The sequence below is a fragment of the Lithobates pipiens genome, unplaced genomic scaffold (genome assembly GCF_037356315.1).
Source record: "Lithobates pipiens isolate NorthernLeopardFrog02 unplaced genomic scaffold, aLitPip1_a1.2 Scaffold_8, whole genome shotgun sequence".
Classification (NCBI taxonomy): domain Eukaryota; kingdom Metazoa; phylum Chordata; class Amphibia; order Anura; family Ranidae; genus Lithobates; species Lithobates pipiens.
The window spans coordinates 78,546,474-78,561,882 of record NW_027507903.1 but is presented as its reverse complement, the minus strand read 5'-3'; the positions used below and the strand labels follow the sequence as shown (position 1 = coordinate 78,561,882).

Below are 15,409 nucleotides of genomic sequence, written 5' to 3'. Positions count from 1 at the left end.
TTTTTTTGAAGATTCTGATGGACCTAGAAATAGAACATGTTCTAAATATTTCCGACGGAACCAATTCCTAACGGGAAAACCGCTCGTCTGTGTGTTCTGACGCATTCTCTGAAGTACGAGAAAGAAGCTATTGGCTACTGGCTATTGAACTTCCTTTTTCTAGTCCCATCGTACGTGCTGTACATCACTGCGTTCTTGGCGTTCAGACTTTGGTGTCATCGTGAATAGACAGTTTCAACGTAATTCCATCAGAACTTCGTTGGAAAAACCTTCAGAGTTTATTCCAATGAGAAAACCGGTCGTGTGTACAAGGCATTAGTCCTACATTGTACTCCATTGGAAAAACCTTCAGAGTTTATTCCAATGAGAAAACTGATTGTGTGTACAGGGCATTAGTCCTGTATTGTACAGTATGTGATGACATCACAGCTGCAATTATCAAACAGGCTTCCAAAGAGAAGAGGCCTCGGGGATCGGTCACATGAAAGGAGGAATCAATTGAAAAGATAAGCCCCACTACAAGGGTCATTTTTTCAGTTCCTCTGAGTTTAGCCTAAACTAATTTCAACATTACTGCTAATCAATAGGCCCACCTGCTTACATAGTTAATGCAAATATAACAGTAAATATTATAGTTATTTTCAGGTTCGATTTGAAAAATTGAAGTTATTTAATAGCATAATAAGACCCCTTTCAAATAAAGGATAACAAAACAAGACAAAAGTTTTTAAATTGTGGATGATTACTGAAAATCTACCATGCGGTGGATGTAAAGTGTCATGGAGAAACAGAGCTCCAACCCACTACTACCAGATGACATAATTCTGAGGTTGGGTTACAATGAAGAATGTTGTTCATTTCCAGCTTACCTTTTACTGTAATCTTATGTTCACCATTCCCAGGATGAGTGACGATATCCACTTGAACCGAAATTTCTCCAACAGAGCTTTCTGAGGACTGGCCTGAAAGACATAAGTGAAAAGGTCAGGGCAATACTACCAGTAAAGGGCATAGCCTGTAACTGGATATACTAGGACAAGGGTTTGTCAGTTACAAGTCTAGATTTCTTGTCTGTTTCTCACCCTCCTTGTAATATAGAAAGGTCATTTATTTTTCTTTTAATATAAGAGACCCCTTTAGGAAATAGTTTTGTATGGGTCATTTTGCCAGTACAGCATCGGTCAGGCCACCCTTCTCTCCAAATATAAAACTCTTGCTTTATTTTAATATAATTCATATACATTGGAAGGATTCAGCAAATATTATTTCTGATTCCTACTTACTTTGTCCACGACCCAGGACTTAATCCAAGACGCATATGAAACATTACAAGACTGGCCCTGAGCTGGATGTAAAGACTTTACCAAAGTATATCATCAAAGTTATAGAAAACCTTTGTAATATAAATAGCAGACATATTTGAAGCAGATATTTGTTATAATAGTGTTTTACTGCAGTCCAGTGCTTAGTTCACACTAAGCTATATGCCAGGAACACCATAAAACATAAAAGAACTGCATGTAATTTGGCTTTAGGTTCTGTGCTTAGTCCTTTGAGAGGGAGTAAGTCAAGCACAAATATAGGGACGATAATCATTTTTTAAAATTTCTTTTGAACAAGGTAAATCAAAATACTATGGTGCTAGGGTAAGGGAGAGAAGAAGGAATCCAAAGAAAAAAGAAAAATGAAATATTAATCAAATAAAGAGTAATCCTGCAAAATGAGTATCCAAGGAATGATATACATAACAGTTTAATCATTATGGCAGAGGTACACCTGAAATATTAATCATCTAAAACAAATCTTAATGTGAAATAATGGTTCCCAACCTGTTATGCCATACCTGGAAATGGTTAAGCTTAGAGCACTCTCATTGTTTCCCTCTGCAGACACCTGCAGTGCTCTCTCCATGCAGTACTATACTTGAGGTACCTCTGCCAAACAGTTCCCACCACCAGCAAGGAACGTTGTTGTGATCACTGCCACATTTGTACTAAGACACCCTCTGAGAACCTTTATGTGAATGTATTTTAGCAAACTTTCTTTAATAAATTGACCACAAAACTAGAACACTTTGGCTGCGTTTTGAACTACAGGCTTTGATTTGCTTAAGAACCTGTTGCCATATTATTTATTTCATAAATAATCTTCCCATAAATGTATATGTGCATTTAACATAATTTAGCCAAATTATTTACCTGTAAACTCCTCCCTAGACATTCAAAAGCCATAAGACTGGTGCTGGGAGATACCATCTTGGATGGGATGTTAGCGGTCCCAGCAGAATCAGAGCTGTCAACCGAGTGTTATTCTATAGTATTCCCTGTCGCCCCCTCCAACATAAAGATTTTTGTAGGAAGGGAAAGGGTTATAATTTTTGGCTGGCAGACAGTAATTAGACATTCCTAGAAGAGGAGAGAGCTATGATGTGCAAGGAGGAAGGGGCATGTGCTAGGGAGTTGACCTTTGTAAAATCAAGTTAGGCCTCAATTACACAGCTCTTAAAAATACTGCTGTTACAGGTGTTTGACTTTTTTTAGCCTGTAAAAGCACCTCTATTAGCTTATACATGTTTAGGCGAATTTCATCACTAATGCATTCCAATGGGCAGAGTAAATTAATATTCTGGCCACTATAATCCATGAAGAACTTGGACACATTTTCCTGCTATGAGTAAAAGGCATTCAGGGCAGAACATCAAATGCTCTGTATGCATAAGGCCTTAGGAGGCACAATGCAAGTTAACCACTTGCAGACCAGGGTCTATACATTTTTTTCATACTTACCAGAATCACCCTGTTGCTATGTAGTCCTCCTAATCTGCCACTTCCTGGTCCGTGGAGCTCCTCGTCACTTCCTCCCTCACCTGTGCTAGTGGGAAATAGTGTGTCATCCAGTAATCTGTGGGCAGTTCTGTGATGTTGCCATAACAAAGGGGTGGGACCTTCCTCTGTCACCAGCCATTGTTATGGCAACTTTAGAAACAATCTGTGCTACAGCCAGTGAATTGTGCATGTGCGAGATCGAGAGGTACATGCTGGTTACCCAGCGGGCACCTCTCCAAAACGAGTCCAGGAAGAGATCTCGATTGGACTTCACATGCCCACAATCATGATGGCAATGGCCACAAATGGAGGCAGAAAATATTCAAGTTTAATCATTTATATTTATGCTAAATCGATCATGATCATTGTATAATTATTTTTGTATTTCATTTGTAATAATGCTAGGATCAATTACAAAAATAAATAAATACATTTTCGCAGAAACTCCACTTTAAGGTAAAGAAACCTTCACCTTTAGAACCACTTTAAGCACAGCAATACAATATAAAAAAGCTTTCAGCCTGTCTATTTTAACCCCTTCCCACCAAGTGTACGCAGATATGCGGCCTTGGCTTTTAAGGGTTATACCAGGATGATGCCCACAGCTGCAGGAATCATCCGGGTACCTTTTTTAGAGCGTGTGATTGGCTTTTCAGGGATAACAAAAAATGTGGTTAAAAGCCGCTCAATTGTTATCCCGAAAGAACGGGAGGGAACATTCCCCCCTCCCGCCGCCTTCTGCCGCTCTTACTGGACCTCATGTCCCACCAGGAGACCCGATCCTCGATCCGCCACTTAGGGCGGCTAGAGACAGACTGGCATGAAGTCAGAAATGGCTTTGTTCCAGTTTCCTGACTGGTACGTGCAAACACGTAAGCGACGTCACAATGTTACTTTCTGTTTACTCGGCTGCCAATGGCACCAGATTTAAAAAAATATACAGTACTCAGAATCGCCATTTTCAGCAATCTAAATACTTTGATGTGCAAAGGAGGGATTGGAGGTCTTTTAGACCCCCGATCCCTCCATAAAGCGTACCTGTCACCACTTATTACTGTCACAAAGGATGTTTACATTCCATGTGACAGCAAAAAAAGTGATCACATTTTTTTTCCCTCGTGCAGCAAAGAAAACGCATACGGAAGTCGTGCCCGCATATGTAAACGGTGTTCAAATCAAACGTGAGGTATCGCCACTATCACCAGAGCGGCTGCAATAATTATAGCATTAGACCTCCTCTGTAACTCTAACCAGGTAACTGTAAAAAAAATGTAAAGTGACGCCTATGGAGATTTTTAGGTACCATCGTTTTTCGCCATTCCACGAGTTCTAAGTAATTTTCTAGCAAAAAATATGGATTTTAACTTGTAAACACCAAATGTCAGAAATAGGCTTAGTCATGAAAGGGATAATTTAAGAAATGTATTATAAATCATATATTTATGCAACAGTGAAAGAAAATAGTGTAAAATCTGTAAACATGAACAAAAGACACGAGTATAAATAAAAGTTTGTGTGAAGCTGCAAAATCCTTATAGAGGATCATACAAAATATTTTCTTTATTAACCATGTCTCTTTTTTCAACAGTGAGATAATATACTATGTTGCATTTCTTATATTATGCAGCATGAAACTACTCTGCACTGTAATGCTGTATCAGCAATGCCAGTGAGCATTGACTAGATTGTAACCTTCTCTAGCAGTCTTGGCACAGTTCCCAAAACCTAGAGTGATACCACCTGTAAAATACAATGGCTGCACCAAAATAACCCATTGTTGTGGAAAACGTCAATGCAGGCACAAAGCAGATATGTTATCTGTGAATCTATATCACAGTGCTTTGACAGCAACAAGGCATAAACCATTTACTTGATTGGTTTGTGTAAAGGTTATAGCGTCTACAAAATAGGGGATAGTTTTATGGCTTTTTTATTATTAATTATTATTAATTTGTTTTTTTACGGCGATCCAGGTTTTTTATTGGGACTGCGACATTATGGCAGACGCGTCAAATAATTTGGACACATTTTTGGGACCATTGGCATTTTTACAGAGATCAACGCTATAAAAGTGCATTGATTACTGTGAAAATGTCACTGGCAGTAAAGGGGTTAACCACTAGGGGGCAGTGAAGAGGTTAAGTGTTCTAAATGAAAAGGGGTGGGACTGTGCAGGGGAGATGACAGATCGTCTGTTCATACTGTATCACTGTATAGTGATCGTGGGAGCCCGACGGTAAATGCGACTGCTGGGCACTCGCATCAGCTCCGTGGGAGAGCAGGTGGCGCGCGAGAGCCTCCAGTGGCATGCACGCGCCCCCTAGTGCCCATCTATGGTACCGACGTACCATGATGGCGATTCACACAGCCGAGCCATGTTGAAGCAGTATAACTGCGGTGTCTGGTCAGCTTGTGGGTAAGAAATCAAAACAAGGCAGAAAAAAAACTAGCTGAACAGTGACAGCAGCCAATAAGATGTAGTCACTGTTTGTGCATCTCCCGCTTTTGGCTATTGTATTCTGACAGCTGGCTCCTGTTGCTGTCAGAATACAATAGCTGGCAGCAGGAGATGCATCCTTCCATGATGTTTGGTTCCAAGCATGGATGGATGAACCTGTGGATTTCTTTATGTGTATTGCTAACTGTACTCTGCAATTTGGTGTGAGACACATGTGCTGAGGGGTGTGAATGTTACCCAGCTAAGCTAGCACAAAGCATTGAAATGTTAGCACAGGAAGCAGCATTTTACTGAGAGGAAAAGGTTATTTGCAAAAAGTAAAGTCTTACACGTTCTATTTGAAATGTAATAGACTCAAATGTACCTTGCCCTTTTTGGTGTCCTTGAGCTGTTATCTGAAATCTCACTAATATAAATCCTGCACCCTGGTTATTCCCTTACCTATTATTTTACATTGGGAGCTGTTAGCACCGCAACTAATATGAAAAAGTAACATTTCAAAAAATTGTACATAAAGTACTGTGCCCTATTATTCTTATATGCCAATTATACATGCATAAATAAATAATAAATCACATGAAACAAAACATAAAAAGTGTTATTATGTATCCTTTGTTTTTGCCCAAAAGTGATCAAAGCTCATGCATTTTTGTGTCGTTTCATAAGATTTTTTATAATTTATTTATGCATGTATAATTGGTATCTAAGATTTTCAGAGTACTTTTATATATAACAGTTTCCTATAATGAAGTTGTTTTGTTTTGGCAGAAATCATGTGGCACAGTTGTGTAACTTGGAATTACATTCATTATTTTAATGCCTTGGCAATAACAGAACCAGTATAACACTTTGCAGTGCTAATATCAGAAAATAAATAAAAAACTGAATATATAAATATTTAGTGCTAATTACAGCTATTTTTTTGGTATATAATTTACATAATACAAATATGTTTAGAAATACAATAATTAATACGCTAAATGAACATTTGGAAATTGAGATTATGGCTTAGCAAAATGGCAATAAATAAGCTGTCTTTTCTGATTTTGATTATCTATATTATACAGATACTGCACAGATATTAACCACTTCAGCCCTAGAAGAATTTACCCCCTTCCTGACCAAGCCATTTTTTGCTATACTGCACCGCGTTGCCTTAACTGACAATTGCGCGGTCATGCGAAGCTGTACCCAAACAAAATTTACATCCTTTTTTTCCCACAGATAGAGCTTTCTTTTGGTGGTATTGATCACCTCTGCGCTTTTAATTTTTTGTACTATAAACAACAGAGCAGTGACAATTTTGAAAAAAACATATTTTTTACTTTTATCTATAGTAAATATCCAAATTGAAAAAAAAATTTAATAAAATTGGTTGCAGCAGGCGCTAATTGGACACTAGGAGATAGACACATGCTACAAAGCGCGGTTCTAAATTTTGAGGTATTAAGCTTTTTGAGCCTCCAGCCTGTTCCCTACATCGTATGAACAGGCTATGTAACTTAATTATACACAGGCTGATCTAGATTATCACCATCTGTGTTCCGCTATCTGCGTGTTAGTGACTACCCCCCCCTGGTATATTCATACAACCTCGCTTACCAGCAAACCATTACGCTATTATCTCTGTGGTTTATTACGATATGATTTCTATGCCCCTGAAGACATGCAGAGCGAATTAGCGAATACTTTGCGCAAGGATTCATATTCTGACCCACATCATTCTATGTTTACACCTTTACTTGGATACTACTACGGGAATTTTAACTATTGCTCTTTTGATGTATTACTGTACAGTAATTCTTTATTTTGTTAAGTGGTGTCAGAGTCTGTATGTAGGCTATACACTACTAGCTTCATGAATCTTATATATGTCTATATGTAATAATTTCCCCCTCTTTTAATAATTTTCTACAAAATAATAAAATATAGTTATTTTTTTATATGGTCTACCTGTGTGCCTTTGAAGTCCACCTCCTTAGTTTTTGTTTTCTATAAATCTACTATCGAGACGTTGGCACATTGCTAGTAGTGTATTGACAGTGTCACCATGTGAGAATACACGTTAAATTTGTAAAATTTCTTCCAGGTTTTATTGTCAAAGCTTAATTAAACAAGCAGAAGTTAGAAGCTGATTGGCTACCATACACAGCTGCACCAGATTCTGAGTGCTCCAGTTTTAGTAAACCCCCCCCCCCCCCTTAGTGCCCACTTAATGATCAAGGGTACACTATTTAAATGCCCAGCACTATATAAGACCCACCCCAAAGTCCTAATGTGCTATTTGTTTTATATCCCTAGTAATAAAATAGAGTAGGTTTTGACAGGCTTGCTAGCCTTTAGACCAGCCTTTCTCAACCTTTTCAACACAGAGGAACCCTTGAAATAGTTCTCTGGTCTCAGGAAACCCCTGCTAAAAATGTGAAATCTACAACTCCTGATCCATTAATGTGATGGTCAATGGGAAGAATGGTCCTTACATTTTGGTCATTGGGAAGAATTACCTTATTTATCGGTGTATAACACGCACTTTTTTCCCCTTAAAATCAGGGGAAAATCATGGGTGCATGTTATATGCCGATCCTCCGCAATTTCTGAGAGATTTTTGGGCTCTGGGCGGCTTTCAGCCGCCTTTGGCCCTTCTCGCGGCTTTCGGCCCTTCTCGGCGGCTTTCAGCCGCCTTTGGCCGTTCTCGTCGGCTTTTGGAAAAGGGGCGAGAGTGGCCGAAAGCCGCCGAGTACGGTCGAAAGCGGGCGAAAGCCGCCGAGTACTGCCGAAGGTGGCCAAAAGCCGCCGAGTACGGCCAAAAGCCGCCGAGAACTACCGGGTGCCGCCGAGATGTCCTGTGTATCATTTTTAAAAATAAATGCTGACATTATCACTGAGGGGACAATGATGCACAAGGCTGCAATGACGGACAGGCTGCATGACAAGGCTGCAATGACAAGGCTGCAATGATGGACAGGCTGCATGGCAAAGCTGCAATGTTGGACAGGCTGCATGACAAGGCTGCAATGATGGACAGGCTGCATGACAAGGCTGCAAATGACACTGACAAGGCTTCAGATGGACACTGCTATGGCTGCATTGATAGGCATTTAAATGCAAGTTTTTTTTCCTTAAATTTCCCTCCTAAAAGTTTTTTTCCTTAAAATTCCCTCCTAAACTTGGGGTGCATGTTATACGCCGGCGAATGTTATACACCGATAAATACGGTACCTCCTTACAGATAAAAATATCAATAGTGTGAGTGGGAACTTATCTGAGAGACAGAAATTGCCCAATACTGAAAGAACCCCTATCAACCTCTGGAGGAACCCTAGGGTTCCACGTAACCCTGGTTGAGAATCACTGCTTTAGACCTTTACAAAACTGCAGTCACCCAACTTAGGCACTCCACCAACTCTAACCAAATCAAACTTATAAGCCACATTCTCAATGTGTGTGATACCAAGTTTCGATCTGTTCACATATTTTAGTGCTCAGGGTTCGTTTTTGACTCTTCTTACATTTGCCCAGATTTTGTTCCATATATCACGTCATCACTGCAGCAATGATGGAGATATTGTTTTTTAGCCTAAGCAATTCTACACAAAGTAAAAAGAATCCTAGTGGCTAAGAAGGCAGTGGAAGATAGTCCCAGCACAGCCTTTACTGATTTTAGGATGCGACCAGTAGCATCCAGTTCCTGGAACACAGTGAAAGGGATGGATGTTGTTCCTCCCACTGTGTAATGTCAGAAACCAGAAGTGACAAGGATTTTATGACGTCTCTTTTGGGTCTCATGTAAACGAGCCATTACCGGCTTGAACAAGCATCTGATCAAACAGATCTTGGTTTAATCAGATGCTTTAGAGGACAGATATGGGGTCTAAAGAGGACCTGTCATGGCCCATGCCATCACAAGAAATATTGTTCATCCCTTGTGAAAGAAAAAATAATAAAGATACAGTGTGAACATTTTTTTCTATTTTAATTAAAATACAATTTAAAATAAATGTAAACTGCCCCCGCTCTTTCAGACTTATGTGCAATTGCAAACACACACGTTGTCCCCACGCACATATGTAAACTGCAACAAACCTGCATTTTGTCTCAAGCTGGGGCCAGGGGTGGGGTCAAGGGCATGGTTAAAGGGGGCCCACCAGGTAGGCTGTACGGGGCCCCATGATTTCTAACAGTGACCCTGAGTGGGAGAGTCAAATTAGCATCCTGAATATTTATGTAGCTCCAGCCATTCTCTGGGGAGGTGTGCCCATATATGGTTAGAGTGCATACATAGATTTTAGCACCGGAAAACAGGGTTCTTTTCCCTGAGGGAGAGATTCTCAGCCAAGAGGGCTGCCAGCCCTTTCCGGTCACCTTCCCAAGCTGGGGGTCTTATCTTTCTAATAGTCCATGGGAGCCAAAGGGGTGTAACTAAGGATCTTATCTGGGAACTCTACAGAGTAATGCAGATATACTGTGGCAGAAGGGCATGTACAGGCAGAATCACATACCTGTACGTTGCCATTTAAGAGGCGGGTTGCGGGCACGTGTGCCCGGCGGGAGCTCTGTGAGCATGATCACGGGTCCTACAGACTCGATGTCTGCGGGGATACCCGCGATAGTCTCACGGACAGGAAGAATGGGGAAATTCTGATGTAAACAAGCATTTTCCCATTTTGTCTAATGACACTGTCACTGATAATGTCCCTGTAGGAGTGGTGATCAGTGTTGTGTCACACAAAGGCCCCCCCCCCACAATTAGAATCACTCCCTAGGACACACTTAAATCCTACAGCGCCACCTAGTGGTTAACCCCTTAACTGCCAGTCACATTTACACAGTTATCAATGCATTTTTAATTGCACTGATCGCTGTATAAATGTAAATGGTCCCAAAATCGCACCAAAAGTGTCCGATCTGTCCACCATAATGTCGCAGTCACGGTAAAAATCGCTGATCACTGCCATTACTAATAAAAAAATATTAATAAAAATGCCATAAAACAATCCCCTACTTTGTAAACGCTATAACTTTTACGCAAACCAATCAATAAACGCTTATTGCGTTTTTTTTTTACCAAAATGATGTAGAAGAATACGTATCAGCCTAAACTGAGCAAAAAAAAATATTTTTATTATTTTTTTGGGGATATTTATTATAGCAAAAAGTTAAAAATACCACCAAAAGAAAGTTCTATTTGTGGGAAAAAAGGACGTTGATTTTGTTTGGGAGCCATGCTGCACGACCGTGCAATTGTCAGTTAAAGTGACGCAGTGCCGAATCACGAAAAGTGCTCTGGTCTTTGACCAGCCAAATGGTCTGGGGCTGAAGTGGTTAAAGCCTATATTCACTGAATCTGAGCACTACAAACAAAAAAACACTATTTAATTCATGTTTTAATATTCATAGCAAACTTCCCCATCCATCCATGTCTCTATGCTTTATTTTGTTGAGAAATCACTTTGAAAGACAACCTTCTAGCATTTATGGCTATTTTCATCTTGAGTAAGGGCAGATGATTAATAAAACATTTACATCCTGGAATCCATCTGCCCTTCGCTCAAGCATACAGGCAGGGGAGTTTGCTTAGCTTAGATGAGAAAACCACTCCTCCTCTCCTCTCCTACTGAAGACTTCTAGAATGTATGACATAATTTGCCTAGGCAAGAAACCAGGAAGTAACTGAAGAAAAGTAACAAAAATGTTAATTGAAATGTAATTTAATTTAATTAAAATAATCAATGTTAATTGGGAGAGTGAAGTTCCAATTGTGTACCAGTGCTGTCCACTTAATGTCCTAATACTTGGAGGACAGTGTTAAGTGGCTGCTGTGAAGGTATAGTGTCCTCACATTCTTGCTTAGTGTCCCAGAGTAACCCACAGTTCTCTGATTTCCATTCAAGTTGATCTGCATTAAAAAGCCAACCCCTAGACTTTTTCTCGAGCCAGAAGGGTGAAAGCTGTTGTTTGGCTGTGCTGCACTAGTGGGAAACCAGGGACACAAAACAGCGGTCCTTTCATAGGTAGCGCTACATAGGTATTACAGTCTGGGGTCACTTTGAGCTAAATCTTATATTCACCTTTATTTGGCGAAAAGCAACTTAGAACTGTTTCATGTATTCCTACGTTTTTTTTCGAATGCATTTTAAAGCATAAATACAGTGTTTAAATTGACCTGAACTAAAACACGGTACGCAAAAGCTTTTTAAAAGTCAAATTTAAACAATTTTTTATAGCTGCAGGTTTTCCTGCCAATTGCTGAATAATGAAAGTTAAGAAATAAAACGATTTTTGTTAAAGCTTCATCATCATGGCACTCATATTTGCCTATTTTTGTGCTCCTGCATTAATAGGGCTGTTTATAAAACTAGCAGCAGTCATTGCCACCGTTAACAGTGGTTCGGTGCCACAGAAACAAGTGTTTGTAATTGTGAAATTATGCAGCGTTCCAAAGATAAAAATATATAATTATTCCTAAATGATGCAAAAAAAAAAAATGATGAGTTTTACAAATGAGCATCTGCTAAAGTCTTTGTTCCTCTGGTAGACTAGTTTCTGTAGATTTGTTCCTCTGATAGACTAGTTAATCTTAGGAAGACTCGGTAACACATGCTGTCTTATATACCCTATCTTCTAAATTTTTCATAGCTGATGTTGACAATTTTTACATCTTCTGTTTATAGACCAGAGGAACGATTTCAAACCTCAAGTTTTATAAAGCTTTAATTTCCGGCCATCTGGCAGAATCCTTTTTAAAGGTTTGACAGGCTTGTTTTTTAGGGAACAGTTGTTAAACAATGGTAAATTTACAAGAACAGATGGATTAATCTGGCTAAGGGATATGTGCTGTAAGAAGAAGCTGCTTTCTCAGTTTTGAGTGTGGCGTTGTGGCATTCTACCAACAACTATAACCCCTTGTCATTTTATGTTCTGCTAGTTGAGTAATATTTTTTTATGTTGGATAACTGTCACATTTTAACCATAGATAAGACTCCTATTGTGACTAGAAAACCCAAGAAAACATTATTCAGATCCACTGGAGCATTGTTTCACATGCCTTGATAATCATCTGATGACAACATTACTAGAATGAGCTGCTTATATTATCTCGAACATTATATCTAAATCTGGCCACACAAGCAGCTTTCCAAGGTCACCACTGAACAATACAAATGTGATGCGTATGATTTGTTCCAACGTATAGATAATCTACATTTGACATTTCAAGAATTGTACATACATGTCACATGAAGGGATGCTCAGCACATATTCACAATACCAATCAAGCACTCCCTGACATTTGTAGTGTATTGAGCTTAACTGCATACCAGTGCAAGGCATTTTCTACATGCATGGACGCAGTTTTATTGAGACTTTATGCAGACTTTAAAAAAACGTATTGAAACTATTTTACTAGAGTGTACCATTGGATTGAACAAGAAAAAACTGACATATCCGTGGATCAACTCAACAATGTGTGATGCAGGGATCTCTCCTGCTGAGCTGTTGTATTCTAACAGAGGGGCTTCCCCCATCAGAATACACTGACCAGTGCTTGCAGAAATTTGCTGCAAATGCTAATCAAATGCTGGTTTTCCAGTAGGATCGTTCAACAAAATCTGGTCATTATTATTAAACAGTGGCATCTGGTGCTCAATATTATTTTTTTTGGGGGGGGGGGGGGGGGGGGGCACACAACCCACCCTCCCAGTGGGTCAGACTAGAAGGCGGCGATCTGTGGCCTTACTTTCTGATGATGAGGGCCATTGCTTCTCCTCCCAGCTGAACAGAAAATGGGTTCTGAGACTCCTTGGCCAGTGAATATTAATTTGCTAATGTCACACAACTGAGTGCCCTCCCTTTTTTTAAGCCAATTAGAGCTTCCGGCTCTAATCATGTGCTTCTTAAAAAAACTCCATTGAAATCCATCCTTCCGGTGCCCTGCATGGAGAGGAATGGTCTAGTCCCTGCACTCCTAATGGAGTGGCCTCCACTGTTAGTAAATCAGCCTCATTGTATGAATCCTCTTCAGGAGACAGTACAAGATTGGGAGTTTACATTCCGCTTAGAGTTTTGTAAAAGAGTATTGATTTTGCTGGACCATTTAGAGTGGGGGTGGGCAACAAGGGGCACTGCAGGAGAGACAAGATTCCGCTGTTACAGAGTTTGAGAGGCTGCTCTTCACTGACTTTGTGTTTTGTACTGTTTTTTAGCCCATGTTAAATTGTCCCTACCATGAAAAGGCCATTTGTTTTTTTTTTTGTCCTTCCAGGGAAACAGTTCCCAGTCCTTCCATGTAGCTGTGTGGTTCCCAGAAGTCAACACTCCTTCTGACCTAAATTGCATTTGCTTTAAGCAGGTTTTGCATTGCCATAGACATGTATCGGAACGCAAAACTCATTTAATGCAAACAAAAGCACAATTGACACAGACCTTAAAAGACTGGAAGTTAGTTTGTTCTCACACATCATAAATTAAAGTACATGTGCATAGTAGGGGTGCTATGAATTCATAAGGGTGTCATCATACCACCCTATAATGAAAATCAAATAGATAAGGACAAGCACACCCACACGTTTTATAAAACATTTCATGTATTAAAATTATGGAAATACCTAACAAAGGGCACTTACAGGGCCTTCAAATAGTACTCATACCATTTGAAAATTTCCATATTTTGTCATGTTACAGCCAAAAACAGAAATTTATTTTATTGGCATTTTATGTGATAGACCAACATAAAGTGGCAAGTATAAGCAAAGTATACAATGTATACAACTAAGCTCAGGACTGCAAGTTTACAATGACAATGTGAAAGACAAGGATTCATAAGAAACTAGCAATTGGCATAATAGTCATGTGTAAAGGAATGAGGACTAGAAATCCAATGTTTTGGTTTATATAAACATCCCTTTTTCAAGGAGGACCTGCACGGCCACTGTCCCTCCTTTAATGACACCGAGGACTTCTGAGGGCTGGCCCATCTGACAAATTGTGAGCTTGGAGGGGATGTCACAGCACATCGCATCACTTCCTGTGCAGCAGGATTATGGGCCAGTGCCAACTATGATGTAAGGCAACCTGTGCACTAGGGCTGCTAGCCCCAAGATTAAAAAGCGGGGGGGGGGGGGGCAGGGCAGAGAGAATAAAATAGTTGGAAATGCACTAAAAGTACACATACTACCTCAGATTATCCTTTGGAGATGAATAAATTACAATAATTTTAATTCAAGTAATAGGCTAGAGACCCTAGTGATGCAACAACATTTCTACAGGAAAGGTAGACATTGATGTTTTAAATAATGACATGAAGCAAAATGTGTGTTTGTCATCAGGTGTAAGCATTCATACGCTAAACTCTATGTGAAAAGCAGCAGTGGTTGTAATGGGAAACATTGACCTTTATGTCAAAGTTTACATTCTTGTTTTAGGCCTTTGAGAGATTATGTACATTTCAAATGGAAAAAATAGAACAGTATGAGTAAATTTAGTATCTGTACTATTTCATTTTTCATTTTTTATTGGTAAGCACTACTAAACCCATTGTTGAATATTTGCATTTTAGCTTTGTTTTACATATTTTCAATGGAGTGTGTTAGTGTGAGATATAAAAGCCACATGGATTTAGCATGACAATTCGCAATAACTTTTTCTTTTTTACATACACTGCAGGATGATATTATTAGAAGAAAAACTGTTCCAAGAAAAGGAAAAATAGGAATGATGCATCTCTCAGTTTCTTGTAATCAAATATTAAGATGCATAATTTAGCACTGGCTCATTTTTCTGTTGTGTCAGCAAAACTCATCTGGCAAAAGTCCCGACACTGAAGCACAATATACAAAAATAACAATTTTTTTTCTTTCTTTCTTTCTTTAAAATGTGTAAGGATTTCAACAGCAGTTCTGTGTTTAATTTAGCACTTTACTTGTTGATCTGTCTTTCAATCATCAGTTGAACTATCACAGGTGGTGTTTTTTCTGTGTCCATATCTGAGCTATGTTCTGTTTACAATTAGGGTGAATAGACATTAGCTACCATCGTGAATGGTCTTTCACAATGGTGACGGAGCCTTTTTATTGAACTCAGAGCATAAAAATCGAAATGTTGTGTTCCTGCTGGTTTTTGTTAGATGTAT

At 39.3% G+C, this 15,409-nt stretch overlaps 1 protein-coding gene across 1 annotated transcript in view; it reads right to left on the bottom strand.

Moving 5' to 3' along the window:
• The window catches only part of UNC13C (unc-13 homolog C), an 857,791-nt gene that overhangs the window by 13,253 nt on the left and 829,129 nt on the right, over nt 1–15,409 (bottom strand). The window contains exon 32 of the mRNA XM_077472480.1: nt 870–962. Coding sequence (XP_077328606.1) covers nt 870–962 — 93 coding nt within the window. The remainder of the gene's footprint in view (nt 1–869; nt 963–15,409) is intronic.